The sequence below is a fragment of the Colletotrichum orchidophilum genome (genome assembly GCF_001831195.1).
Source record: "Colletotrichum orchidophilum strain IMI 309357 chromosome Unknown Scaffold_54.1, whole genome shotgun sequence".
Taxonomy (NCBI): Eukaryota; Fungi; Ascomycota; class Sordariomycetes; order Glomerellales; family Glomerellaceae; genus Colletotrichum; species Colletotrichum orchidophilum.
The window spans coordinates 193,353-219,812 of record NW_019173010.1 but is presented as its reverse complement, the minus strand read 5'-3'; the positions used below and the strand labels follow the sequence as shown (position 1 = coordinate 219,812).

Below are 26,460 nucleotides of genomic sequence, written 5' to 3'. Positions count from 1 at the left end.
TGAATAGTGTTTCCGATCTCAAAGAGATAGAGGATGTCAAGTGGAAGTTACAAACTTGAGGGTGTGGCTTTATCCCACGCCGGAACGCAATTGTGGGTCTTTGTCTCGCTTAGTTAAACGCCGTTAAACGCTACACGCGCAAAAACACGCGGCAAACGCAGACCAGCTCCATCCCAGTTCTCCACTTGAATCTCGCCTGCCTCGTGGTTTACATTTTGGAGTTTCCTCTCGCGAACCCGACATGACGTCGGTCTCTCTTCCTCCAAGCAGACCTGACAGGAAGCTATCGCCATTCGGAGGCACATCAAACGGTGGCTTTGGAGGTCGTTCTGACGCGAACAAGAACGTTTTCGGTCTCAATGGAGCTGGCGCCGGCGGTGGGCAGCGGTCGACACGCAACTTGAAGAACCAACCTCTCGATATGACTACCCCTACGACAAAGCGCAAGGGCGTCAACCCGTTCGATGGCGCGAGCTCAGACGATAACCGACGAAGGAAAAATACAAAGGGAGATTCACAAGGCGACTGGAAGAAGAAGGGACCCAAGGCGCAAGGTACGAAGCCAAATGGCGCGAAGGCGCCGAAAGGGTTCGGAACCACGCAATCGCGCGGTGGTTTCGGCACCCAAAACAACAATAACCACAGCGCGGGCTCTACCGACTACGAAACGGACGATGCGAACGGCGAATTGAACGGCGACGGCACGCCATACTCCGAGAAAATCTTCTCGCAACTACGACAGGATGGAATCGCGCCGCCGAAATGGCCGTCCGATCCAGGAAACACGACATCAAAGGTCGCGATGGCGAAGTTCAGGGAGGAGTTCAAAACGTATCGCGATCGGGCTAGAATGTCATTGATGCGCGCCGGCTTGATTGACGACCCCGATAAGCCTAAACGACTGGAAGACGCGATTGACTTCAAAGGCATCTGCGACGCGATGTGTCCCGACTTTGAAAAGATTACTCGCATCACCGAATTTGATGTTCAGTCCGCCGAAAAAGATCCTCGAACCACTTTCGCCAACACGTCAAAGATGGTCAAGAAGCTCGCACGTTCCGCAGCTGGCCAAGAGGCTCCGTTACCCATGGATGTCAGGTCTACCGCAGCACTCAGAAGGACACTCGACTACCTGATCGACGATCTTCTCCGGACCGATGACAAGCTGCCCACTTCTCATGGTTTTCTATGGGACAGAACACGCGCGATTCGCAGAGACTTCATCTTCCATTCGACAATGTCTCCTCAGGAGATGCAGGACCAGGTTTACTGTCTCGAGACGATTGCGAGGTTTCACGTTACGGCTTTACATTTGCTCTCCCAGGAGGGTTTTGCGCCGGAAGATTTCTCAGAACAACAGGAAATCGAGCAGCTGGGAAAGGCGTTGCTTTCGCTCATGTTTGCGTACGACGACTGCAAGCCCCAAGGCGTTGTTTGCGAAAACGAGGCCGAGTTCAGGGCGTACCACTTACTTTTCAGTGCTAACACCCCAAATATCCTCGATAATGTGCAAAAGGAATGGGGAGACTCTCGGTTCTGGACCGAATCCGATACTATCAGAACAGCCGTCTCACTCGTCGAAAGCCTGCAGAGTGCGGAGGACTTTCACGGCCCGCTGGGCTCGGGTCCGTCTATGGCCACATCGGGTGCACACCTCACTTACTTCAGAATTCTCGAAAGCCGGGAAGTATCTTACACAATGGCTTGTTTTGCAGAGATTCACTTGGGACAATTGCGTCGCTCAGTTCTTCGCTCTTTGAAAAAGGCGTATACCAGACCCCGACACGGGGCAAAAGACATCACGCCCTCTACACTAAGTCGATTTCTTCACTTTGACACAGAAAATCAGGCGATTGAGTTCGTTGAGCAGCACGGCCTAAGCTTCTCCAACGGAGAGGGACCAGCGGGCGAACCCGTACGATATCTCGACACATCGCAACGCCTGACATGGCCGAGAATTCATCACAGCTTCTCTCAGAGATTGGTTGAAAGGAAACGAGGTTCTCGCAGCCTTCCTGAGATCATCCACCGTACAATAGCCGATGAATCTACGGGTACCATCCCACAGGCCTCCAGAGGGTTTACGACAGGAGCCGCTTCGTTCAAGCCGCCTTCACAGCAGGGCCACTTTGGAAACAACTCAACAACAAACGCAGACTCGCCTTTTTTTAAGTCTTCCTTTTCAGCTCCCCAAGGAGGCACCTCGACGGGGCTCACAGGGACGCCGTCTTTCGACAAAGGTAAAGAATCTTCCATACGCTACCCATATCGATGTTGCCTCGTCTCTGCCAAGGCCGATGGCGACTTGAAAATCATGGCGGCTCCCCGCCAGACCATTTCTCTTCAATGCAGATCGAACGTTGCAGTGTCGTGGTTCAGTCAACACGACTTCTGGTACGATATATCGACTGGTGGTTGTTCCAGGGGTTGAGGAGCGCTCAGAGCGCGTTCACAACCAGGACGAGATGGCTAGCACCGCAGTGCCACTGGCAGAAGACGAGGAGGGCAGGCATAGCCAAAGCGAAACTCTGCTAACATTGTGTCCCACAGCAACCGAGGGCCCAAAGCCCAGCATAGCGAATTCTAATCCGTTTGGAAACCCCTTCTCAACGGCTCAGTCAACGTTTACTGGTGCGACACCTATTCAACAAAGCGGCCAAGCCTCGTCGTCGACAGCAGCGCCAGCTCTTAATCCATTTGCAGCCCAGACAAGCCCATTTGGCAAGTCAGACGGTGCAGTAGAGAGTGCGACGCCCAGCAGCAACCCATTCGGGTCATTAAACCAGCCAAATGGCATTTTGCAACCCAAAGCCCCGACTATGCCGGCGTTCCCTTCTCCGGCGTTCGGGACCAGCGCGCAACAAAAAGCGCCGGAGCAAGCGAAGCCAACAGCCTCCGTGGGGGCCTCCGCGGCCATCACTGTCACCCCACCGACACCAACATTCCCCTTATCAACCTCAAGTACTGCAGAGTCATCAACGCCTTTCAAATCCCCATCAAGCTCAGGCGTACCGTCTGCGGCTCCGAATGCTGCCAATAGTCCCTTCCAGTCAATTTCCAAGTCATCGGATACACCACAGTTACCGTCCTTGTCAGTAGGCGCACCGGCTCCTGCCCAGTCAGCGAAGCCTTTTGCAACATTTCAACCCCCATCGACTCAATCACCAAGTCCACTTCCCAGCAAGACGACTGCGTCCGATCTCTTCCAGAAACCCACACCCACGAGCTCTGAAGCCGGGCCCGCACAGTCTCCATTACCTTCCTTCACATTCCAAGGAGGCAATGCGTTGGGAGCCGCGAAGCCAGCGCCCACAGCTCAACAGAGCTTCCCTCCGGCTGCCACCTTACCCGGGCCATCTACAGCTTCGCCGCTCGCCCAGGCCGCAACTGCTAAAGCTCCAGCGGTGGAACTACGGTCAAAGCAGGATGACATGGCCGACTTTGCGAAATGGTTCGTTACAGGTGACAACGGGCTAATGCAAGAGTTTGAGAAATTTGTCATTGAGCAGCTTGTCACGGCTGCCTTTGAACAGTATCAAAGGGAGGAAGAAGATCGGAAACGAAGGGAAGAGGAAGAGAGAGATCTGGCAGAAGCACGGAATTTCCAGATTTACAACCTATCCGTCAAGTATTTCTATCGCTGGAAAAAAATCGCGAGAAACCTTCGCCTCACCAAACTTCGCAGACAGGAGAGGGAGGAGTACCGAAGGGTTCAACGGGAACAACGAGAGGAGGGGGCTAGGAAGAGAAAGCAGGCGACCAAGGCTGCCGAAGCAAGAAAAAGGGCCTTGGAGAGGAATGGTTTCGATCCCGTGGAAGAATTCAGAGAGCTTCTTCAGCTCAGAAAGGATGGCTCGCATGCCGACCTCCAAGCAGAGGCAGAGGCAGAGGCAGAGGCTTTGCTAGCGACCGGCATCCTGTCAGGCGTCTCGGACGAACGAGCCGCAGTCGCCAATGTCATCCGGACACCAGCAACGATGGAGACTCTTGCAACGAACACGCCACTTCCCCGATCCCGCTCGTCGACAGCCCTATCGCAGTCAACGTCGGGCACCAAGCCCTGCGGCGCGAAAACACGGGCCATTCGGGAAGAGTTTGGAAAGAGCCGCACCAACTTTCGACGTTCGCTGCCTCCCATGTCAGCTCACTCCTCGTCGTCACGCCTGTCATCAGAGCCGCAGAAGCGCGTTAGCAAGGTGTCTGATCGCTGGCGTCTGAAGGCGATGGGGCTCGTGACGATGCCCGACGGATCGGCGTTGCCCGAGTCCATTGCCAATGAAATGCGGTACAACGGGAAACGATATGCAGGGCTCGGCTCGTTCGGCTTGGACGGCACCGAGCGACGCCGGAGCGTGTCAGCCGACCTCAACCATGCTGCCGAGGCCCGACTGCGCTTTTCGCAGTCGCTGAACGGCGGCAGCAGCGGCAGCAGCGCCGCCGTGCCGCAAGTCAACGGGACCTCACCGCTTAGTAAGAGGAAACGGGCTCTTGACGACGACAACGACGATAACGGGGTCGGGGCTGCGGACGAAGCCGCGCGTGTCAAGAAGCGGCCGTCGAGCAATGCGGACATTGACAGGATACTCCGGGAGGCGAGGGAGAATCTGGAGTCATTGCGGAGTTCGCGGATCGAGCTTGATGAAGGGGCGGATTGGTTCAGGGAACAGAACGAGATGATGCACGCGGAGGAGGCGAGCAGGGCTAGCTCGCCATGGAGCAAAGGCGGTTATCGGTGAAGGGGGGAAGTGAGAGGGGTACGATATGCATAAGCACAGGCGTTTCACGGATCCTATCTGGCGAGGAGTATGAATGAGGGCCTGTTTTTTTTTTCCTATACCTATGCTCTCTCGTCTTTTTTTTCCTCAGGTACAAAAACAACGCGGGCTACTAATACCCAAAGAGAAGACTGGTTTGGATTATCACCTTTCGCGTACGAGGAGCAGTGCATGTATGGGCCTTGGAGTGACATGATGAACTGAAGTGAGAAATGTGATGTAGGATTGGTATTATTGTCTGGTATCGGTTGTGATAAACTTCGTGTCCTAGTGTCCGCTGACTCTGTCCTCGTGTAGATTACTCCAAAACGCCACTCGCTGTCGCTATCCCGTGACATTGACATTCCACAAAAGAAAGCAAAACGCCCGTTAGACAAGATTGAAACGAAACAGCTACCTCTTCTTGGGTGGCGGCGGCGGCGGGAACGCGACCTGGATCTTGTAGCTCTCTACCGGGCTGCCTCCCAACGAGGTGATCCTCTTGGGCAACGGCCGCGCCAGGTCCCGGACGATACCCGGGATGGTCTTGGACGCCTCCGATACCACCGGCGACGACTCCGTGTGGATGTGCCGATTATGCGCAGGCGCGGGCCAGCCGGCCTGGCTAAGCAAGGGGCTCGCCGTCGTGCCCGAGGTCGGGGAGGCGTATGTGGTGGACGGGCTGAAAGTCGCCGCGTGGCCCATTGACGGGGTCGAGAAGCCGTGCTCTGAGGGGACGTAGGACCTGAAGGAGAGCAGCGGGACGGCGGAGGTCGTGGATGTGGGTGTGGCGTACTCGTCTTGGGGGGATGCCATGTTGTATTTTGGCGAGTGTGCCTTAACGGGGATGATGGGGAGGCTCGTGGTGATGTTGGCCAGGGCCAGGGGCTCCTTTTGCGTGGGCTTCTTGTCGGTGTAGGGGATTTGGTCTGCGGCGCTGAAGGAGGTGATGGAGTTGTGCGGCATCCAGAGGTTGGGCTTCGTCGTCACGGGACTTGGGGTCATATCTTGCTCCTGCTGCTGTTGATGTTGCTGCTGCATGGATTCGTAGTGATGCTTTTCATTTTGCGCCTCTTCTTCTTCGATGGGGAAGAAGTGCGGTTCCTTGGGTGTCAGGTGCGTCTGGCAGCGAAAAGAGAGGGATGATGCCGGACGGTGGCCCTTGGCGCGGCGAGAGAGCTCGGGATTGATGCCGCGGCCTTCCCTCCGCGCCTTGCGTTTGCGGCAATGGATAAAGGTGCAGCCAGCAACCAGGAGGAGTGCCACGATAGCTCCGATGACGATGCCCACGATGGCTGTCATGGGGAGAGTGTGAGTCTTATCTTTATCAGCATCTGCTGCATCCTTTGGGTCAACGATTGTGATGATGCCATTTGTGAAGACGGTGTCGTTGAGGCCGACCAGCGTGCCTGGGGCTGGTCTCTGCCGGCAACCAGCTTCAAGGGCAACAAGGTCTATGGAGTACGTTAGAGGCATGCTCAAGAAAGATTATCGACAAAGATGTACATACAATTTGACAGATAATAATGGTCACCACCTGCCCTTACGCAAGACAGGCACTTGTCGTAGGCCGAGCCAAGCATAGCACCGCCGTCCGCATCGCAGTACGAGTACTGTGATGATTTTGTCGGATCCAATACCCCGTCTATGAGAGCAGTCTCCAACACGCCGCATGCCGTAGATGTCATGCACGGGTTGGAGCCTACGCCGGTGGCATTGGGGTACCCAAAGATGCAGTAGTCGAAGGAGTACCTCAAGTTGTCTAGTTTGCTTGGTTAGTCCCCTCATCTTCAACTGTGATTGGGCTGCCGACTTACACAGAAACCAGTCTTGGTCGTTCTCATTGCCCTGAACAAAGGTGCTGTCCTGGAGACAACCCAAACACTGCTGGTACTTTTGTCCAGCGGCCTCCGTCTGATAATCGTCGTCCACACAAGTTATGTCCTTGCCCTTGGTGTTGGATGAATTGGGGTCCGAGGCATCGAGACCGTTGGAGTCCAGACAGAAGGACGCACATGGCGAATTAGGTGTGACTTGCAATGCTGATACGCAGGCCGGTACGATTATGGCGAGGAGAAGGAGGGCGGATCGAGCGGCCATTGTGGGTTGCGGCCGGATTGGCGGGGGGATCAGTGAGTGTAGTCGAAGTGAAGCAGAGCAAGACTCCAGAGTCTTGCGAACTGTAATTAAGTAATGGATAGTAAATGAGACAGTTGATATGTCAGGAAATGGTATTAGATATCGCCCAGTGCAAGCCAAGAACACAAACGAAACAATCTCACACAACCAGTCAGAGTAAGCTCAACAGGAAGTAACTGCTTCTCAAGTTGAGGAGGGAGCAAGGTGATATATCTCACAGAAAAAGCAGATCACATCTCCATCATTCACTCGAGCAGGGGGGAGGACCATATGCAGATGCAGGAGCAGATGGTCTGGAATGGTAAGGTGATGGCTTGGAGTCGCCTGCAGCTCGCAGGGCCCATGGACAGGATTCCGAATGTATGGGGAAGAGAGGCAGGCATTGGCAAACGCAGCCAGATAGAGTAGAGAGCGACGTCCCAAAACGAAGACGGGCCCGTCGCCCTGCCGCCCACCTACTCGACCACGGTTCGAGATGGGTGTTGGCGTCGACAGAGGGTGTGATGATGTCGGGTCGAGGCGGCCAATGATGAACCAGCCCAGGTTCCCGACATTCACGGTTATGGAGTGGTGGATAGGGTGGCGGGGGACTCTGGACTCAAGCAATCGCGCAGACCGTAGACGCCGTTTGCCGACAAGGTGAATGTCTTCTGTTGGAACCTCGTCAGGTGAACAGGCGACGGAGAGACGGCAGAGCGCTAAAGACTTCCCAGCACTTGCAGGACGGTGTGCATTGCGACCTCTCAGGCGGCAGCTTGTTGGTCTACCCGCGATGGGATTTGGTTAGCGGCCGCCGGACGACATGCGCCATCTCTCCATCTGTCCCCATTGCGGTGGTGCAAGCAATCGATAGTGTGAGTTTTTCCCCCTGACTATTCTGAATGTGCCTGTGCCTGGCCCGGTGGGATGCATTGTGCAATGTTAGTGATCACGGCGGGCGGCTGCGAGATGCACCACCCATGGGACGTGCCCAGGAGCAAGAAAATGTGAGGTATCATTTTGCCAATAGGAAGACGGCGTTTGGAGATTGATGTGGTTGGTCTGTGAGGTCTGTTGGAGAAAACTGGTAAGGGTGAGGTGACAGTCAGCGTCGGCCGGCGCTTATCTGATTTCCTAATGTGCCAACCAAGCGTGCTAGCTAGGTAGACTTTGCCATCCATGGCAGTTGGAGCCTTCCAACGGCGCATTTGCATTCTCCACTTAAAGCCGTGAGTTCGGCCCCAGCTGGTCCACTGTGTCCACTACGGGACCCAAGTGGGGGCTGCTTCTTTCTCGTTGGCGATCAGTTCTGGGCCCCGTCAATGCTCTACACTACACTACATTGTACTTCCCTTTTCTCTCATTCTCTACAGCGTAATTACCATCCGTACGGATACGGATACTTCTCTTCTCCATTCTCCATCCTTGGCCCGCGCCGTCAGCCCCAACCCACCCACCCCGGTCGCTTTCAATCTCAATGCCTTTACCATGTAAATCCCGGCCAGTCTCTACAGAGTTCACTTTCAACCCTTTTACCAGACGTCTGCTATTAGGGGAATCGGCCTGCTACGCCCAGTTCCGCATGGGTTCCCTGCTGACGTGGGCTTCCATTCTCGGCGTTCTTCACCCCTCCCTACGAAAGCTCTCTGCTCAGGCACCTTACTGAGCCGAACTTTTTTTTCCAGCCTCTGAAAGTTTCGCTCAGTACGGATCCATGGGAGTTCATCATTCGTCTGTCTATACCTCTCTAACCAAATCTAAAATAAAAAAAACTCAATATTTTTGTTGCTCGCCTTCAATTCCGATTCTCCCGTGTCGTGCGACGTTGCTTCGGTCATTTGCGACTACCTAACTCCATTACACTCTTCCTATCTCTCATTTGTCTCATAAAAACGGGCGTGTGTTCAAAGCTCCAGTCGCTATGTTGTATGAGTGTCATGTCCAATGTATCCAAACGCCCGCAGATGAGAAGAAACCCCCCGAACAGGTCCGAACAAGATAAGCTCCGAATTAGACTTCCGGCTGTGCATGCTTGCATCTCTTTTGCATCGCTAATGTGTCCAAACGCTTCGGCGCTGTTGATCCTGATCGAGCGGAATCTTCATGATTACTTTGTCATTAATCGCCATCATCCATACTCGTGTTTCTTACACATGCTCTCTCTCCCCTTGTCCCTCTCTCCCTCTCTAACTGATGATTACCTCTCTGCCGGTAACCGAGTAGCTCGTCTGATAGAGGCATCGCTGGGGCGCCTTATCGGGACAATTGGCATGAAACAGCATCTCTCCGCCCCCTGCGACGCTCGTCGCGCCGCCCGGCGCCGTGAGGTTGAAGTCGCCCGTCTTGAGCAGCATCCTCGACGGCCGCTGGTAGGGGCCCTTGATATCCCTGCTGGTCGCGTAATTAACGTTGTAATTGTCCGAGTTGAAGCAGAAACTGCTAAAAAAGAGAATGTAGAGCCCGTCATCGGTGCGCACCAGGTTGGGCGCCTCCACCAGCGGGCCGTCGGCCGCCGTCCGGCTGAGGATCTGCACCGAGTCGCCGACCTTGCTGGTGCCGTCGGCCTCGACCTCTTGCAGCATGATGGGCGTGTCGACCAAGGGCTGGACGCCGTTGTTGCAGTCGCCGCCGTGGCCCACGTTGTTGCCGTCCACCTTGTACACCACGTAGCGCTTCTTGGTGGGCTCGTCGTAGTAGCCCGCGGCGTCGATGGCGCCGCCCTCCGAAAAGGGACACACCCACGGCTCCGACGTTGGTTTGTAAGGCCCAGTGACGATGTCGGAGATACCCACGCCGATGCAGTGTCGTCCACCGCCGTCCTTGACCTCGCCCGAGTAGTACATGATGAAGGACCCGTTGTCGAGCCGCCTCACGTCGGGAGCCCAGGTGTTGGAGCCCGTGGCCCAGCCGACATTGGGAAGGGCATCGTTGTCGAGCAGCTCCCACGAGCCTGAGATCTGGGTGGCCTTTGCTACTTGGATGTTCTTGCCATTGCCGTTCGTCGCGAAGGAGTACCAGAGCCCGTCGTCACCCTGAACAAGGGCTGGGTCTGGAAATTCGGTGTCGAGCTTCGGCTTCAGGACCTTTTCGGCTCTGCCAACTACGTATAGGGCGTCTACTGGTGCACCCAGGACGGGTTGCCAAGCTCCTAAACAGAACACGCCTGCTGCGAGAAGGGCATATTGCCGTAATGATGTTGTTGAAAGCATTGCAACTGTAAATGCCTAGCTATGGCTCTGTCTCGCTCTGGGTATAAGAAGAATTGACAATAATAAAGACGTGTGTGTGTGGTATGAGAAGACACACGTTGGTGAAAACGGTTGTTGAACCAGACAAAACTCGCGTCCGAGGACAAGACAAGCCTTTTGGCTGATGAGGGTCTTCTTTGCGTCTTTTGCTCACTCTTTGAGGAATTGGACAGGTCTATAAGATCCAATTACTGAGCAGACATTACTTCATAAGCAGGTGCTGCCGTGCTGCCGTCATGAGTGTCAATGCGAACTTCGAGAAGGAAAACGGTTTCGAGGAGCGTGCGGACGAGGCTCTTCTTGTAGTCAAACACCAACACATACAGCTTACACCGAAGTAGAGACTAATAAGTGATGCATGCTCATATGTGGGTGTGTGTAAGAGGATGAACACCCCCTTCTCCTCCTATGGCCGGAAATATGGCATGGGAATCTCTCCCCTTGCTCTTTTCTCTTAGCTTCTCCAGCCCCAGGTGTCAGGGCCATGCGGAAATGAGATTATCACTGCAAATGCGCGTGGATCGTTGGAGGAACAGAGCTGGACCTCTTACGGCTTGTGGTGGTGGGCCTGTTCCATGGCAAGTCAAAGCAGATGATGCTTGAAACAGGTGGGCCGGGGGGGGGGGGGGTGGGGGGGGGGGGGGGGGGGGGGGGGGGGGGGGGGGGGGGGGGGGGGGGGGGGGGGGGGGGGGGGGGGGGGGGGGGGGGGGGGGGGGGCTTTACCATGCCGGCCATGTTGAAGATGTAGACAAGGTAGTAGAGCATGACGTTTCCTCCGAGCAACTGTTGCCATACCTGGACGCTACATCCAGCAAGAGTGCGTTTCCAGACGCGCGGGCCAAAAAGACCGAGGAAGCTGACGTTCTTGGACTCGGCGGCCACCCGGGCAGCGTCCCTGACTTCGTCGAGCTCAGCAAGAACAATGGGAGCCTCGCGATCACCACCTGCGTGGAGATGAGCGAGAACCTCATGGCACTCCTCCCAACGATCCTTCTGGCCTAGCCAACGAGGTGATTCGGGGAAGAAGAAAAGAGCAATGCCGAGGATGAGGCCAGGAATGCCCTGAATACCCCAAGCGATGCGGAAGGACTTGGGATCGTTGGGGATGCTGACAACACAGCCGTAAGAGATAAGGTACATGATGAGAACACCCCATTCGATTGACCATTGCTGGATGCCGACGATACGGCCACGGATGCGGGAGGGAGCGAGCTCGGCGAGGTAGACGCAGCATTGCGAACTTGTGATACCAATGGCCAGACCAGAAACGACACGGCCGACTATGAGGTGGGCGACGTTCTGAGAGGAGCATTGGAGAACGGCGCCGATGATCCAGATGACTGAGGCGAGCTTGAGGGCGCCGCGACGGCCCCATGAATCAGCTAGGAAACCAGCGCTAAGAGCGCCGACTAGGGAGCCACCAGACATGGAGGCCGTGATGCCGCCCTGGAGGGTCGAACTCGGGTTACCGAAGAATTCTTTGTATGAGTCGGCACCGATCCATGCACTCATGGAACTGATATCGAAACCGAAAAGCATGCCGCCAATGGTGCCAAAGGCGGCGAGCGCTAAGAGTCACTGATCAGCATTTAGATTTTGTAACCCTGGTGCTGGGGACCTTGGTAAGAGAAGCCACAGCTTATGTTACGTACCGTAGATGTTGTAGATGCGAAACATGATTGGCGTGAATGATGCCTGTCCGAGACGTTTCTAAGATGCTTGGGGGTCAAAAGACAGTATCGATGGAAGGATGGCACGCTACGACGCTGCAATGAAGCTGATCCTAGTTCCAGGAAGGGCAGCTTAGAAGGTGGGAGGAGGGTACGAAGAGTTATATAAGTGGTAAAATCTGGTGTCCAACACGACTTCTTGCACCGCCAACCGACTAACACCGAAGCGCGCCTTTGAGAGATTCGAACAAAAGGGGCCCATAGTTTGCAGCCAGCGTCTCATTGAAGAGCCGGCCAGGAGAGGCTGAGCGGGTGGTGGAGATCTAGGTCAGAGCCTTTGAGGTAAAAGTGCCGTAAAGCCATGGCCCGGGACGCAGAAGCAAGGCTACCCGGTGGGCAGCAAGCGGGTTGAAGCCATTTCACAGTGACAGTAAGCGGTTGAGTGAACTAAAGTCGTAAACATGCGGCGATATAATCGAGTCGTGTTAAGCGCACGTATGAGAAGGCGAGAAAGTCAACGGGTTTAGGGCGGACGACGTCATGTCTGAGTGAGAAGCCAAGTCCATGGTCTTGTGCGTCTGGAGCAACAACGCGTGGACATGTTCGCGCATTCGTGCCAAACCCAGTACGGCATGGGATGATTGTGCTGCTATGCGGTGGATGTGTGGATACGTGGATATGTGGATGATTGGAATTTGGACTGGAGGTACGGGGTTTGGGGCCTTTGAGAGGTAAACATCCTATCATGATGGACAACCGCCGCCGACAGAGAGAAACCGTGGACAGTGAGGGGAACCCGGGAAAGAAGGGGAAGGTGCAGGGGGGGGCAACAGTCGTGGAGGGGAATGGGGAGGGAGTAGATTGGGGAAAATTGGGGGAAGGAGAAGCAGTGCAGCACGGCGGCGACTTCCTTCCTTCCAGACTTTCCCTTCCCCACCAGAACCTGGGCAAAAAGAGGAAACAAAAATTGACAAAAGAGCAGAGCGGCTTCAGCTTTGGACGCCATAACCGGGCCAGTCATGTGTCGTCGTGTCGAGGTCGAATCGACACAATTGGAACTGAGAATGGCACCTTATCCTGCCATACTTCCTAGGTATTTTCGTCGTCCTTTTCTCGTCAATGACGGGAATAAAACAATTTTGTCGTAACGAGAACGGTTGATGAGATCGGGGGCCAATCAACGTGTGACGGTGTAGGTGCCTCGGGCAAATTTCTGGGGCTCGAGTCGACATCAGCCGGCTCATCAAGATCGGCGGTATCACCTGCCGAAAATAGCATTTGGCACGGTCCCCATCTCTCCGGTACCCGCACCTGTTGTATCCGCTTGTGGGCTCCCCAGGTAGGAAAGCCCGGGGCTCGTGTGGCAGGAGCGCCTGAGAGAGGCAAGGGTTGCTGCAATGCTGCGTCACTTTTATCCCAAGAGCTTCTTGTTTGCTTCCTTCCAACAACAACGTCCAACGTCCCGGATGTCTCTTCCCCCTCCCCTCCGACCCAACCCGACTCGGTAGAAATCGTTGGCTTCAAGGAGAGCACATTGGTGCCAGAGATGGAACCCGGCCGAGTTTGCCAGTGTCTACCTCCTCGCTGCGTCAAGAATGGGCCGTCTTCTCCGATTGCAATTTGATAAATCTGCACGTTGGTTGCCCTGCATGAAGATGATTGGAACTTCGGCGCAATACCCTGCAGAGCCACCTAATAATGCAACCTACCTGCTACAAACGCTTCGAAGTCTGGGTGGGAAAACATTGCAGCCAGTGATGATCGAGCCAGTGATGATCGTGTTCGTGCCAATACTGGGAACAGGAAAATTGAACCGGTTAGACACTTGTTCTTGATAACAAAGACGCCATCTCATCCTTTACTTGCCAGAGTGATTATCTCTAGCAACTAACAGCCATCCTAAAAACCTTGGCCATGATCCTGTTGCATTGAGCCGACTCAGTCTCTGTTCTCAAGACTCGGCTTCGTGGGCCGTGTCGGCGCCAAGATTCTCGGATATTTTGGAACCGGTGAAAGCCCGGGCCTTATTCATCGGACTGGAGGTAGACACGGAGGCGGCCCCACTTTGTCACTTCTCCCCCACGCTTTCCTTCCAGCCTTCAAGTCCCGTGTTTTGAAGAAGGAGCCACTGGATGAGAAGAAACTTCAGGCAGGAACATCAGAGGTATTGCCTCCCTAAGACTGACAACTTCCGACGGTGTCAGGTGCTGCGAAACACCACTACGGCCGGAAGCAGGAACACCAATCCGCCGACAAGTCGCCTAGCGGGCTGGGTGAATGAAGTCAAATTGTGGTGTTCCACTAACTCTTTGAGCTCTCAACCAGCAACGCAACTCTTCTAGCCTAGTATGCCTCTGTCGATGTTTTATTCTTCTTTGCGCCCGTATTCCATGTCGCCGCAGCCAAGCCATACTCAATCTCGCAATTTGCATTAATGTCCGAAAACTCCGCCATCACCATCACCAATGCCATTCTTCACAGCCCCTCCACTCAGGCAGCCGGGGCAGAATCGCCAACCAATCCGTCAGTATTGGTACCGTACTCCCGAAAATATTCCTGAATCCACGCATCAATCTTTGCAAGAAGAGCATCGATACCCTGTATCTAGCAGTCAAAGCCTCGCTCCATGTCGCTGAGCGCCGCAGTCATCCCTGCGGTCGACGTGCCCTCTTGCTGGCCCGAGATTCTCTTCCGCTCGTCTTGGATAATGTCCTTCTCGGCCTGTGCAGCGGTACGCGAGCGAATCATCTTGTTTTGGGTGTCAAGGATGACCGCGTAGTCCAACGGCGTTTTGGCTCTGGGTTCGTCTCCTCTGAGGTTCATGCTGCTGATGGCATTTGACAAAATCTGTGCCGTCATTCTGGGGCAGACTCCTTCCAGGCTTGGGATGGCGGGCGGAACGGTGACATCGTCACCTGCAGTACGACCTTGAGACGCCTCGAATGAAGGATGAACGGGAATCTCCTGTTCCTGGTGGTGTTTCAGTATCTCTCCCAGGGTATCTACGACCACCAGCCTGAGTAAGGGTACACAAACCTTTGGCGGTTCAGCCATGTTGAAGGAAGGTTTTTCACAAGACTTGAGGACTCGAGTTTGATACGTTGGTTGTCTTTTGAATGTCGGACAGATTGGGCCCGAGGTATTGGAACTGGTGCACGTGGAGATGGGGAGATGAAACATGAGGAGGTGGAATGCCATTTATCCAGGGATTTAAACAGACAGATGCTCAGGCTTAGACCTACTCGCGAGGAAAGGTCTCCTTGATACTCCTTCCTTCTTTGAAGTTGAAGTCGTGATGTACGTGCTCTTTCCTCTCTACGGGTGTTGCTACATCGATAGAACGATCGTCAGGAACCATCTAGCAACTCTGATGGGAGACAGACGGAAAGAAGCGGATCCCAAACAACGAACTATCGGGAAGTAGTCCTCGATGGTAGATATCAGCACTGATTTCATGTATTTCTCACCTGTACTGGCTTTGTGCTCACCGGATACTCTTCGTCAGCTAGGAAGATCCGAATTCATTTGCACAACCATCTTCTCGAGATTACTTTGGCTGGTTGATATTGCTGGCTTGAAATGTGGTAATTATCAGTGGTTCTATTACCACCAGGGATCTAGAAGAGTGAAAGACACCGAGGAGTCTGGATAATGGATTACTGGATTATCAACCAACGTCTCCAAGTCCACGCATGTATATGCAAACTCATCGTGAATTTGCTTTGAAACTCTTCGGGATGTGATAATGATATTCTATTCTACGACTTCAATTGCTAGAATCACACAATCTTTGGGAGCCCTGCCGCATTTCTCAACGGGTTCAGTTCTGCGAGTTGGACCCCAGCATTGACGTTCCAAGGCCATTCCCAGTGTTCCGTGACCGATCACCATTCAGAGGAACGACGAATGCGATGAAGGGTAAATAAGGTAGTGAGCTATTGCTGACTAAGTGATGGAATTGGGAGGAGGAAGCCTCCAGGTGAAACCGAGAGGCTGGAAGTGGGCTGATGGCTCTCAGCTAGAGCGCGGCCGGCACACGAAATACGCCGAGTGCCCAGCCATAGACCCAAAAGTTTACGTCGTCGGACGAAATGACCTGGACAGGTGCGGACTTCTGTTGCGATCCAGTACCTAGGCGGAGGCGGAGGCGCGGGTTTCTGACCTTGCCCGAGAATTCCTCGAAGGCAAAGTCACCACGTAACCATACTAGGCCACCATATCCTTGATGAAGCCAAGGGCCAAAAGAGTGCTCAAGATGACTGGCACCGCCAGAGCAAAGGCAGATGCAGGGTCCTCCGTCAAGACAACGACCAGACTTGATACAACCATTGTCGTCGTAAATACCCAGACCAAATGCCTGTCCCCGAATGAAGTCTCCCAGAGCAAGTAGAAAGCAGCGACCAAAAACAAGGTTTCAAACACCGCCAGCTGGAATATCCGAATATCGCATGATAGGCTCGAGAGCCAGAGGTCTGGTCGGTGAAGCAATAATGGTGGCCGATGCCCTACCGAATTGCAAGTCTGTGAAGAGTACAGTTAGAGACTTGGTGAGTTGAAGGAGCGGATCTCAGGACTTTACAGGAAATCTTTTTGTCCAGCTTTCCAGGCCAAGGCCTCTCGGCGCAAAACTGTTGACCAAGGCGAGAATCGCGAATGTTATGACCCAGTTGATAATGAGCAGTCCAAGGGATTTTGAATCGACCTTTTGTGACAAGCGTTTCGTATTGCCGCCGGGCCCAATATCTCGAGATGTGCCCTTTTCCACCGTCTGTTCCCCATGTGATGGATCCTCGCAAATAGCCAGGTACGGGACCTGTTCATACATGGCAAGCCTGACCGGCACCTCGACGGATAGGACGATAGTATATGGACTCTTGTTTTTCGCGGGATGAGAGGGTCAATGGCGCAGTGATTTTTGAGAATGGGTTGAACATTCAACGATGCCTGTTCGGGGGGGAATGTTGTCTTGATGCGATGGAAGAGTTGAGATGTCCGCCACCTTCTTGCTGAGGCGACCCCTCGTAAGCTGGATGCCTTATCGAGCTAATGTAAATGGCGTTCAACTTTGCAGGGGTTGATAGGACAAGTTGTTGCCGTCCAAGTTTGACGTCCGCGGTGGCGTCCAACCAGACGAGGCCACATGGTTCGAGCCATGCTGTGAGACACGCTCTGGTTGCCTCTTGTCCGTTGCATCAAGTCGAGTTGTTAGAACGGTTCCCCTCTTTCCGCTGCGTTCATTAACTTTGAAGCTTGGTAGGAAATCCTGACCTGCTCAACATCCTTGACTCCGTAAGGGCGCTAAAGCCATTTGGGGTTATGAACATCAATGACATCTTCGGCTGACCGAAACCGAGTCTCCTCCATCAGCCAGAAATGCAGTTCCTCCAGTTAGGTCAAGCGGTCAGCCGGGCGAACCATTTTGCAAACTGAAATGACCGTCCTTATGCATTTACTAATAAGAGCGACGAAAACCGCTGCCTCATTTTGTGGCTAAGTACTGGTCCGCTTTCCAAGGATGCTCTTTGCAGGCTTTAATCTTCCCACGCTTTCTATATCCATCCTGCATATCACGACCCCCTCACTAACCCGTCATCTCGGTCCCGCCATCCTGCACTCTTTTATTTGCGTTCACTCTCAGACCGACACTTAAACCGGAAACGCCCTTCAAGACCCAGTGACTGTAATATTCTGCTCCAACATTCCCCATCGTTCCCTTAAGGTAGGCAGAGCTTTCCAAGTTCGCAGCCCAGGGTCCATCGACACGGACCGACATCCGCGCAATGCCCAACTGGCTGGGCAAGACGTTGTTCTACTTTCAATCAATTGCCGCCTACTCTATCCCTATTTTCAAGACACAAGAGGTTGATTTCGAGTGGCTTTCGACTGTTGTTACTGCGTAGGTTGCACGTCCAACTTTCTACCCACGGCTACACGAGAAGGCTTATTCTCTGGCATCAACTAGTTACCTGGCTCTGTGGTTTTATCTGAGTTGTGCCCTTGCCTGGATCTACTGGGATTCTCTGGTCAGGTATTGTCCACAGCCCTCCTGCAATTGTTGAACGTAACGCATCCTCACAAAGTCGCAGAAGAGCCCCGTGGACCATTTACGCGATTGCCCTACCTTTCGCGGCTTGGACAACCATTGTTCTCACAAAGGGCATCGACATCTCCACCGCCGGACAACTTACTCCCGTGTGGATTTCATCCGGCTTGATCAGCCTCGCCATCTACGAACGAAAGCACCGGTCCGTTTCAGAGACATGTCGGCAAGTCCAGTCAAGTCCAGATGTGGAGACGGGCTTGACTTCGCAAGCAGATTCAACACAGCGTTGAGAAGACAAAAACAGTCTCAGCGAACGCATTTGGCTGTCCACCCTCAACCAGAAGATTCAGACAGCAAGAAATTGAAGTCTGATGGGCCCTTCGACGCCCCGAAGGCGAACAACGAACCCATTCCGAAGCCTCCTACCTCCAAGTCGTCTCCACAACGAAGCCGCTCCAAGAGACGCATCTATCCGAAACGAAGTCGTGCTCGCCAATTCTCAATCATCAACTGCCAGGAAAGCGATCTGGCGCCACATTATGAATCCCAGAGAGAGTCAATCCAGAAGATCCGCAAGCTATGGAACCCTGACTATGCCCCGCCTTCCCGGGACCGAACTCCCCCCAGTAAACCCCAGGGATCACCAGCATCATCCCGACCTCCTGAAGTTGATACCACAGATGTTATGATCAAGCAACCCGAGACGCGACCGATAAGCCAAGAACAGCTCGTCGCCGAAGTCAAGGGCATATATGCCGGCCTTGTAATGGTTGAAAGCAAATGTATCGAGGTCGACAACGCGCAGAGCTCAACCTCAGCATCTGAGACTACCCCGAGACTAAACAATGAACAGTGGCAGGCTCTCATAGCTTTACACCGTACATTGCTACATGAGCATCACGATTTCTTCTTGGCTTCGCAGCATCCATCAGCTAGCCTTGTTCTTCGGCGACTGGCTAGGCAATACGGGATGCCCGCCAGGATGTGGCATGGGGTTCACTCTTTTTTGGAATTCCCTCCCCACGCTCCACCCGCCTCGCTTGAACAAATGTTCACTTTCATATACTTAGCATACCCCATGATGGCGTTGCTGTACGAAACAGTACCTACTTTTGAGGATACCTGGATTGAGTGTCTCGGAGACTTGGGCCGTTACCGGTACATCCAATGTCCCTCCAGCTTTTGAAGATAAATTCTGATGAAAACCCTAGAATGGCTATAGAAGACGACGACTTCAAGGAACGTGAAGTCTGGTCATCACTGAGTCGGTCTTCGGATTTTCAATCCAACGAAATGATGTCAAGGGGTCGGCTGTATCATCATCTTGCTATCCTGGCAAGACCGAATGCCCTGCAGCAACTCTTCTACTACACCAAGTCGCTGTGCGTTCCTATCCCGTTCCATTCAGCTTGGGAAAACATCATGAGGCTTTTCGATACTTTGTTCAACGGACCCCCCGGCCCATGGTCGCCTGCTCGTCGACGTGACATCGCCGATGTCGTTTCTCTCTCACTTGACAACTATCTCTCATCCGGAATGTCTGAGCCAGCCAGACACACAAATGTACGGGAGACAGCTTTTCAAGCATTGCGAAACCTTGAAGCCTACATACTCCCCCACGCTGTTCTAAAAAGTGGTGGCCTGGGGAACAGTAATCATGAGACCACCATCAATTTCCAATGCGTCCCGACGAGGAAATATCACAGTCATACAAGCATACTAAGGGAGCTCGAAACGCTTGTGATGTTGACGGAAGTTTGCTGGGATGGCCCAGCGGCTATGGCGTCGTCGTCACAACGGCACCCCACGCCGGTGTCTCTGCTCACGCATCTCTCACACCATCGACTTCATGCGACTGGTAAAGAAGCGATCTCTCTGCCCAAGTTAAGATCGATGGCACTTGCGTGTCATTTTTCATCGAGCCCGGGCATCTACCGTCACTACGACGCGCCGGACGGAGGCATTCATGTTTCCGTAACTCACTTACCTGGCGTACGAGTGCCCCGGCCGCTTCCGGAAGACTTCCAGCTCAAGGGTCAGGTATGGGCGGATAATTCCTACCCTGATGACTGGAAAGGACTGCAGTTCAGTGAATATGAGTGGCCGGAGATGCCATCATGTAAACTGAAGCGGTCCCACGTTCTTGTGGGCAGCGATGACACCGGTCGACTTGCTCATGCCAGCTGCCTGAACATGCGCACATCGTCGGGAACGCAGTCTCGCAAGGAACGAGATGAGCTGCCATTTTCATCCCTCTCCGGACGCAAGTCCTGGTGGGGGCTGCTGTGTGCATTTTGCAGAATCATGCCGAAGATAGGGGACACCAGATGCAAAGGCATCAATATCTTTTTACTCAACCATGGGCTAGCTTCTTAACTCATGGTTGGGGGGGAGGTGGGTTGGACGGGGCTTTTCTGGCGAAAACGGAGTGCATTTCAAAGGGATTACAATACTGGAGTCCGAACTCATACATACCTGAGCAGGAAAGGTGGAATAGTGATCTTGTGACACCTTGCAAGAGTTGAGTACCGGTGGTCACTTATTCCTACCGCCTTCTTCCCAGCGGCGCGGGTACATTATGCATCAAAATGTTGATTGAATAGACATCGCATGTCTAGGTTTCTTACCTAGTCGGGAAGCATGCCAGTGGCTGCTCGCCCCCTCAAAGGGCAGACAATGAATAACCAGTCTGTTGAACTTTTCTGAGGTGTGGTCAAGAACCGTGTCATTTTCCAACCCACGAAATTTATCCTACAGATAATAAGAATTGCTGAAAATTTATGGCCTAGCCGTGAGACTCTTATATCATAACAACTTCGTCCATGCTCTGGGGATTCAAAACAGCCTCCCCTTGCATGATGCCGTGCACGTAGCATTCTCCAACTAGCCGATGTCCTCTGCCGCCAACCTTTCTCAGGAGGTACGGAACATGGCAGTCATACAAGACATGAACCTCATCCCCCACTCTGCTTGTCTCTGGCAGCAGCCCCAAGTACCCCTTGGCAGTGAGACCTAGCCTTCGATTCTGCACAGCATGCATCACTGCGGTTCGCACATCCTGGAACGTCTTGCCCGCCGTGCGCGTCTTGAGATTCGCCAGTTCCAACTTCCCTTTGCCCGCCGGTCGTCTCTGCCGTGCCGAGTAGGTTTGCCCCGGGAGCGATGGTGACTGGCCTGTAGATGCGTCGAGAAGAAGAGAGACAATCTCTTCGTAAGCTGCCGGCGCCTTGGCCATTTCGGTCGCGTCTTTTCCGGCAACCAGCGTCTGCCAAAAGGCAGAAAAGACGGTCTCATGGCCTGGATACTCTTGAAGCCCTGAGACAAAGGAATGCATCTCCGTCAGAGCCTTGTTGCTAGTGCCTGGCTCATCGAGATTCAGGTCGGGATCAGTGAAGACGATGCTGACAGTTGTAATGGTGTCGACAGAAATACCTCGCATTCGTAATTCGTCCTTGGCTTGGCTTTCCAAAAGTGGATGAACTCTGCCGGCTTCGATCGTGAGATTGCCGCATGCCCTGTACGCGGTTGTTGTGGTAGTTGAGTGACCCAGCGAGTGCGTTCGACGGGGAAATCTCCAGTCCGGTACCCAAGAAGGCAGGTCGAGAGACTCATGGTCTACGCAGGTAAGGATCACCCCCAGTCTCAAGCTGCTCGGGTTGCTCCAGAGATGACGCGCTGTCAGGTCGCGATACAGATGAGTGACCGGAAAATCGTCCGCGTAGCTTAGTTTGGTCGCCGATCTGTCGCGGTTGTCACACACTCCAAGCAGGCCGTATACCTTGTCCCGATTGTCGTAGCACTTGGCTTCTCGAGATCCGACCAAAAGGTCGAACAACGACATGGTCACGCTGTGATAGCTCGACTTCATACTGCTGAGATGCTGTACCGACTCGCAGAGGTCCCTTTGAATGTCAATTGTATGGCTGCCGGAATTCAGCTTCTCTCCTAGCCATCTCGAGATGCCACAAGTCCAGAGATTTAAGCAAGCCAACGACAGGACGTCCCACGTAGTCACGTCGTTGCCGCAGATAACCCAAGCGTCAAACGAGAGGATGACTTCTTGTATGATCCACAGCCGCGTGAACCACGGCCGGGAAAGAAAGTCCCACAGGGCTCGCCAGACCTCCGCATCCGGTGAGGGAAGAGTGAGCCGCTCGAACTCCTCTGGACCGATGTTCTTCTCCGTGAACTGCAGAAGTATCCTGACATCTTCTAAAAGCTTGATGGCGGAAGCGGAGTCCGAACTCGATTCTCCCAACCAGATGACGGTATTCATCGCGTTCTGATAGATTCTCGACATGAGGGGTATCTGCTGCTCTTTCTCCTTATGGTCATCTTGGTTGATGCAGATTTGGTCAATCCACATCACCACCGACCGGTCCTCCTGCCGAAAGGCTCTCAAAGCAACTTCTAGAGACTTTGTGATATTCTTGACGTGATTATCACACTCGATTGTCTCGTTGAAGACATTTTCTCCCCATGTATAGCTGAGTGCCGTGTACAGGATCGGCGCTGCAGATCCATCGACAGAGAGAGCATGTCTGGCCTCGAGCTCGAGCGAGCAGTGACGGAGACGGCCATGCAACTTGTCGACGCCTCTGCCGGGCAGGATTTCGAGCACGCGGATCTCGAAAGAGTCAAGTATGGGACGGTAAAGGGACGAAGGCTCGGCCAAGGCCGGTGCCGTTGGTTTAGTGGCCTTGGTCGATACCCACTTCCGGATACGGTCTTTCTCATTGCTGTTTAGGTCGGGCTCATCAATTCCAGCGAGACTAAACTTTTTGTCGACATCAAAGTTGATCCAGTACTCGGACCTCAGCGATTGTTCGAAGAAATGGGTGTTATTGGTCGACATTTTGACAGTCAAAGGAGCACGCACTAGCGGACGCGAAATCTCACCCACCTAACACCAGGTTGTCGAAATCATGGAGGAACACAAAATGCGGCAGGCGTCAGCTCAGTATATAAATGCTGTATAATTAAGAGGCGAAAATGGGGCGGACTGCAAGCTGTAGCCATTACTCCGCTGTGAGTGGACAAACAACACTGAGCATGGCTTGCCCCTGCGATCTGACGCCAGTGCTACGTTGGGCAGGGTTGGTTGGTTGGTTGGAAATGTCCAACATCATCTGACGGCAAGGGGGATTGCTGACGCCGACACTATCGCAGGTGCGACAACATCTCTTTACGGCACGGTTTTGTTAAACCAAAGGCCTACCCAAATAACCAAGACAAGGCATTTAGAGTCGTCCTATTGAGTTGACTTAATAAACAAGTCACACACAGACTGGCTCATCTGCCGGAATGGGAGAAAACTGAAACGACCTGGCTTCAGAATAGAGTCGCCAAAAATGGAATTTGAACAGCAAATTTACCATCACGAAGCTTACTAGGGGGACTTCGGTTCATGAAATACATTCTGATGGGGGAAGCTTTGACCTTGTTCACCCGAACGCCGAACGTAGGGAAGCGGAGTTTTGGGTATTGGCGAAAGTCCGACGGCGTGATGCAATGAAACGCAGCCGTCCGTCCTGTGCAAAACGGGCAACATAGCAGAACGGAGCTAGTTTAGTCAAGAACCTCGGCATCGCAACTCACATTCAACTTCGCGTGACTGGGTGTGCATGCGAATTTCCGGAGGCGTTGGACATTTGACTAAAAGGCCGACAAAAGTCAGAGCCTACTTCATCATCACATGATAACTGCCAAAAATAACAGGTAAAAACACGTCCACACCTCGCATCACAGGAAAGTAATTTGAGCATTGATCATGACAGACTCATCAACTGTATTCAATATGACTGCAGAAAATGAAATCAAAAAGGTACATACCATCTTGCGTATTGCGTCAGCCTTTGCCGCTCAAGTCTCCCTTGATAACAAGAAACACAGATCATCATCGTCGGCGGCGGCCCAGCTGGCATCCTTGCTGCGCTTCAGCTGCAAAAATGCAACGGAATCACGCCGGTAGTCTATGAGATCCGTCACAGGCCAACCACACTCGGAGGAGCAGTGGGCATTCCCTCCAACGGTCTCCGGCTGCTCCATCGCCTTGGACTATACAATGACGTTGCAGCCCGAGGCGCGCTGACGCCCAAAGTCGTCTTGCACGCCCTCAAAGGCTACGTCATGGGCGAGATGGATCTATCGTCCTGGTCCGAGCAGCAGACCGGTTTCGGGTACTTGCGTATTCAGCGAACCGACTTGATGGAGGTCTTGCTGGGCGCCGCAGAGCAGGCAGACATCAAAATACACTACGGCAAAACCTTGGAGCAGATTGTAGAACAAGACAGCACTGTGACGACCCGATTTGCCGACGGAACGATAGACACGGCCGACTTCCTCCTGGGCTGCGACGGGATCCACTCCGCCGTGCGGAAACTCTACGTCGACCCGGACTCCGTGCCGGAGTACTCGGGGTTTGCAAATATGTTTGCTCTCGTGCGGCCAACCGAGGTATGCCCTGCGGCCTCCTCCATCGAAACCATGAGTGCAACGCTCACCTCTGACGGGCTGTTCGTCATCACGCCAACGACCCCAAACCATAATTTGCTTTACTGGTTCTTTTCCCGCCAGGTTGCTCTTCCCTCTTTTGGCAATGCCCGTGACGGATGGGAGGAGCGTGGGAAGGAAGCAACAGACACCTTCAAGGCGACCCTCCTTGATCTCTTGGGGAGTCAAAAGTCTAACTGGATGGATATGATACACGAGGTGATTAACAACACGAATGCCGTTCAGTTTTACCCAATCTACAAGATGCCACGGGGGAGACCGTGGTCAAAGGGCCACTGCATGCTTCTCGGCGACGCTGCGCACGCGATGCCGCCATACGCAAGTCAGGGAGTCTCCATGGCATTGGAAGACGTATTTTTGTTCTCAAAGATGTTGAAGAGCAACTTGTGGAGTTTAGATGATGCGTTGCAGGCGTACGAGAAGAAGCGGAAGGTGAGGACGGAGGCAATGCTGGAAAAGACGGAGTCGAACGGATCTGTCCGAAAGCAAACTGCACCTTGGCGTCTTCGAGCGATGGAGTTGGCCATCACGGGAGGCTTGTGGATATCAAGGACTACCGGTATTGAAAAGATGGGCTTTGGTCAGAAACTACTTGTTTATGATGTTGAAGAGGAAGAGTTCTGATATCAACCTTGGGTTGGATTGGATGGAGGGTTATCTTTACAACATGGTGTAAACAGCTGTGGGATTCCATATGACCCTGACTTCTTCAATCATTGTATTGAAGATATCATAGGTTGGCATCAGGAGTTTATGATTTTAAGCTGTCTGATCTAATCAACTTTCTAAGCCTTTCCTGCCGAGCCAAACCATCGCATGTAAGTTTCGCACGCCTTCTGCATCTCTTTCGTGCCAGCTTCAATTGTCGCAGTAATTGGACGGCCCCGAGCTGTTTCCTGAGATGAGACGTAGTGGTTGTTGATGCCTTTGTTGATGTTTATCTTCGTCACTCCAGCTTTGATGCAGCGGTTGTAGATTTCCTCTGTAAACGGATCCGCCCCGTGAAGGATGAGCCTGACCCGTTCTCCGACCGCTTTGTTGGTGTTTTCGAGCCGATCATACTCCAGCTTGATTCCCCGCGGACCGTATTCGCCGTGCACGTTACCGAAGGCGGGTGCCAGCATCTCGATTCCAGTCGCGACAAACTCTTCAGCTTGCTCTGGTGTCGTGAGCACCCCCTCTAGATCTATCGTCTCAGCCACGCCGTCTTCGCCACCTTCGATGCGCCCGGGCTCTGCCTCCGTTGCGATACCGCGCTGGTGGCAGTACTCGACCAGCTCGCGAGTGAGAGCCAGATTCTCTTCTTTCTCGTAGTGGCTCATGTCAACCATAATACTATCGAAGCCGTCGGGGATATCCGCGGCGCGTCGGACCAGCTCTGGCGTCTGGCAGTGATCGAGATGCAGCGATACTGGCACGGAGGAGCTGTGGCAGAGTTCTGCCGCGGCGCGGACGAGTGCGCTGCCTGCGTACTCCATCGCCCATGGGAAGAGTTGCACCACTGCTGGCGAAGAGGTTGCTTCTGCTGCCCTGACGGATGCTACCACGGCTTCGAGGTTGTAGCAGCAGAAACCGGCGACTGCATAGCCCCCTTGCTTTGCAGCGTTGAGGATCTTCATAGTGCGGTTATCCGCAAGTGAAGGTCGAGGCATCTTGGAGACTTGGTTATTTGATGAGCGTGGGATAAGATTGACGGTTCTCAGAAGCTTGCGTTGGTGTCAAGTTTGTGCAGGATGGACGGACGGACTTCAGTAAATCTTTCTGACTTCGGTCACCGATTCGAGAAGTCAAAGTATAAGAGTCAAAGCCAAGATCACAAAACAATGGAAGCTCTTTATGATCAAGCTTAAAGAGTGAAGCCATTAAGAAACGCTGGATTCACAACTTGAGGGTAGAGCTGTGGATTGCGGGGGAGTCCAGGACTGGAGCGGAAATAAGCCGATTTTCCGCGCCAGCCGTGGTTACGGAGGGAAATCGGAGCACCATTCGGTTCGGGAAAAGGCCCTCATCGCCCCGAGCTACCGACCTCTACCGAATCCACGGGTTACCTGGATCCGAAGCCATCTCTCATTCGCGGTCAATGAGCTGATATCTCCTCTTCCTACTTAATCTTG

The 26,460-nt window shown here is 53.5% G+C and overlaps 9 protein-coding genes across 9 annotated transcripts; 3 read left to right on the top strand and 6 right to left on the bottom strand.

The window, feature by feature from the left end:
* Positions 1 to 241: 241 nt before the first annotated feature.
* Positions 242 to 4,736, top strand: CORC01_06977 (GANP/Nin1/mts3/eIF-3 p25 family protein; the record flags this gene model as incomplete). The annotated part of the gene is made up of 3 exons (XM_022618615.1): positions 242 to 1,625; positions 1,842 to 2,240; positions 2,353 to 4,736. 3 exons carry the CDS (start codon positions 242 to 244, stop codon positions 4,734 to 4,736), a joined length of 4,167 nt encoding a protein of 1,388 aa, XP_022474925.1.
* Positions 4,737 to 5,168: 432 nt separating this feature from the next.
* Positions 5,169 to 6,854, bottom strand: CORC01_06976 (LPXTG-domain-containing protein; the record flags this gene model as incomplete). Its single annotated transcript, XM_022618614.1, has 3 exons — positions 5,169 to 6,208; positions 6,265 to 6,516; positions 6,572 to 6,854. 3 exons carry the CDS (start codon positions 6,852 to 6,854, stop codon positions 5,169 to 5,171), a joined length of 1,575 nt encoding a protein of 524 aa, XP_022474924.1.
* A 2,204-nt stretch (positions 6,855 to 9,058) lies between these two features.
* CORC01_06975 (glycosyl hydrolase family 43) lies at positions 9,059 to 10,081 on the bottom strand (the record flags this gene model as incomplete). Its single annotated transcript, XM_022618613.1, has 1 exon — positions 9,059 to 10,081. One exon carries the CDS (start codon positions 10,079 to 10,081, stop codon positions 9,059 to 9,061), a length of 1,023 nt encoding a protein of 340 aa, XP_022474923.1.
* Positions 10,082 to 10,667: 586 nt separating this feature from the next.
* On the bottom strand, positions 10,668 to 11,797 carry CORC01_06974 (uncharacterized protein; the record flags this gene model as incomplete). The annotated part of the gene is made up of 3 exons (XM_022618612.1): positions 10,668 to 10,688; positions 10,844 to 11,688; positions 11,773 to 11,797. 3 exons carry the CDS (start codon positions 11,795 to 11,797, stop codon positions 10,668 to 10,670), a joined length of 891 nt encoding a protein of 296 aa, XP_022474922.1.
* Positions 11,798 to 14,394: 2,597 nt separating this feature from the next.
* Positions 14,395 to 14,844, bottom strand: CORC01_06973 (uncharacterized protein; the record flags this gene model as incomplete). Its single annotated transcript, XM_022618611.1, has 2 exons — positions 14,395 to 14,760; positions 14,827 to 14,844. 2 exons carry the CDS (start codon positions 14,842 to 14,844, stop codon positions 14,395 to 14,397), a joined length of 384 nt encoding a protein of 127 aa, XP_022474921.1.
* A 2,726-nt stretch (positions 14,845 to 17,570) lies between these two features.
* On the top strand, positions 17,571 to 19,019 carry CORC01_06972 (uncharacterized protein; the record flags this gene model as incomplete). The annotated part of the gene is made up of 3 exons (XM_022618610.1): positions 17,571 to 17,686; positions 17,871 to 18,035; positions 18,107 to 19,019. The coding sequence occupies 3 exons, from the start codon at positions 17,571 to 17,573 to the stop codon at positions 19,017 to 19,019; spliced, it is 1,194 nt and encodes a 397-aa protein (XP_022474920.1).
* Positions 19,020 to 20,633: 1,614 nt separating this feature from the next.
* On the bottom strand, positions 20,634 to 22,688 carry CORC01_06971 (uncharacterized protein; the record flags this gene model as incomplete). The annotated part of the gene is made up of 1 exon (XM_022618609.1): positions 20,634 to 22,688. The coding sequence occupies one exon, from the start codon at positions 22,686 to 22,688 to the stop codon at positions 20,634 to 20,636; it is 2,055 nt and encodes a 684-aa protein (XP_022474919.1).
* Positions 22,689 to 23,630: 942 nt separating this feature from the next.
* Positions 23,631 to 24,970, top strand: CORC01_06970 (uncharacterized protein; the record flags this gene model as incomplete). The annotated part of the gene is made up of 2 exons (XM_022618608.1): positions 23,631 to 23,657; positions 23,726 to 24,970. The coding sequence occupies 2 exons, from the start codon at positions 23,631 to 23,633 to the stop codon at positions 24,968 to 24,970; spliced, it is 1,272 nt and encodes a 423-aa protein (XP_022474918.1).
* Positions 24,971 to 25,131: 161 nt separating this feature from the next.
* Positions 25,132 to 25,998, bottom strand: CORC01_06969 (fructose-bisphosphate aldolase; the record flags this gene model as incomplete). The annotated part of the gene is made up of 1 exon (XM_022618607.1): positions 25,132 to 25,998. The coding sequence occupies one exon, from the start codon at positions 25,996 to 25,998 to the stop codon at positions 25,132 to 25,134; it is 867 nt and encodes a 288-aa protein (XP_022474917.1).
* Between the last annotated feature and the right edge of the window lie 462 nt (positions 25,999 to 26,460).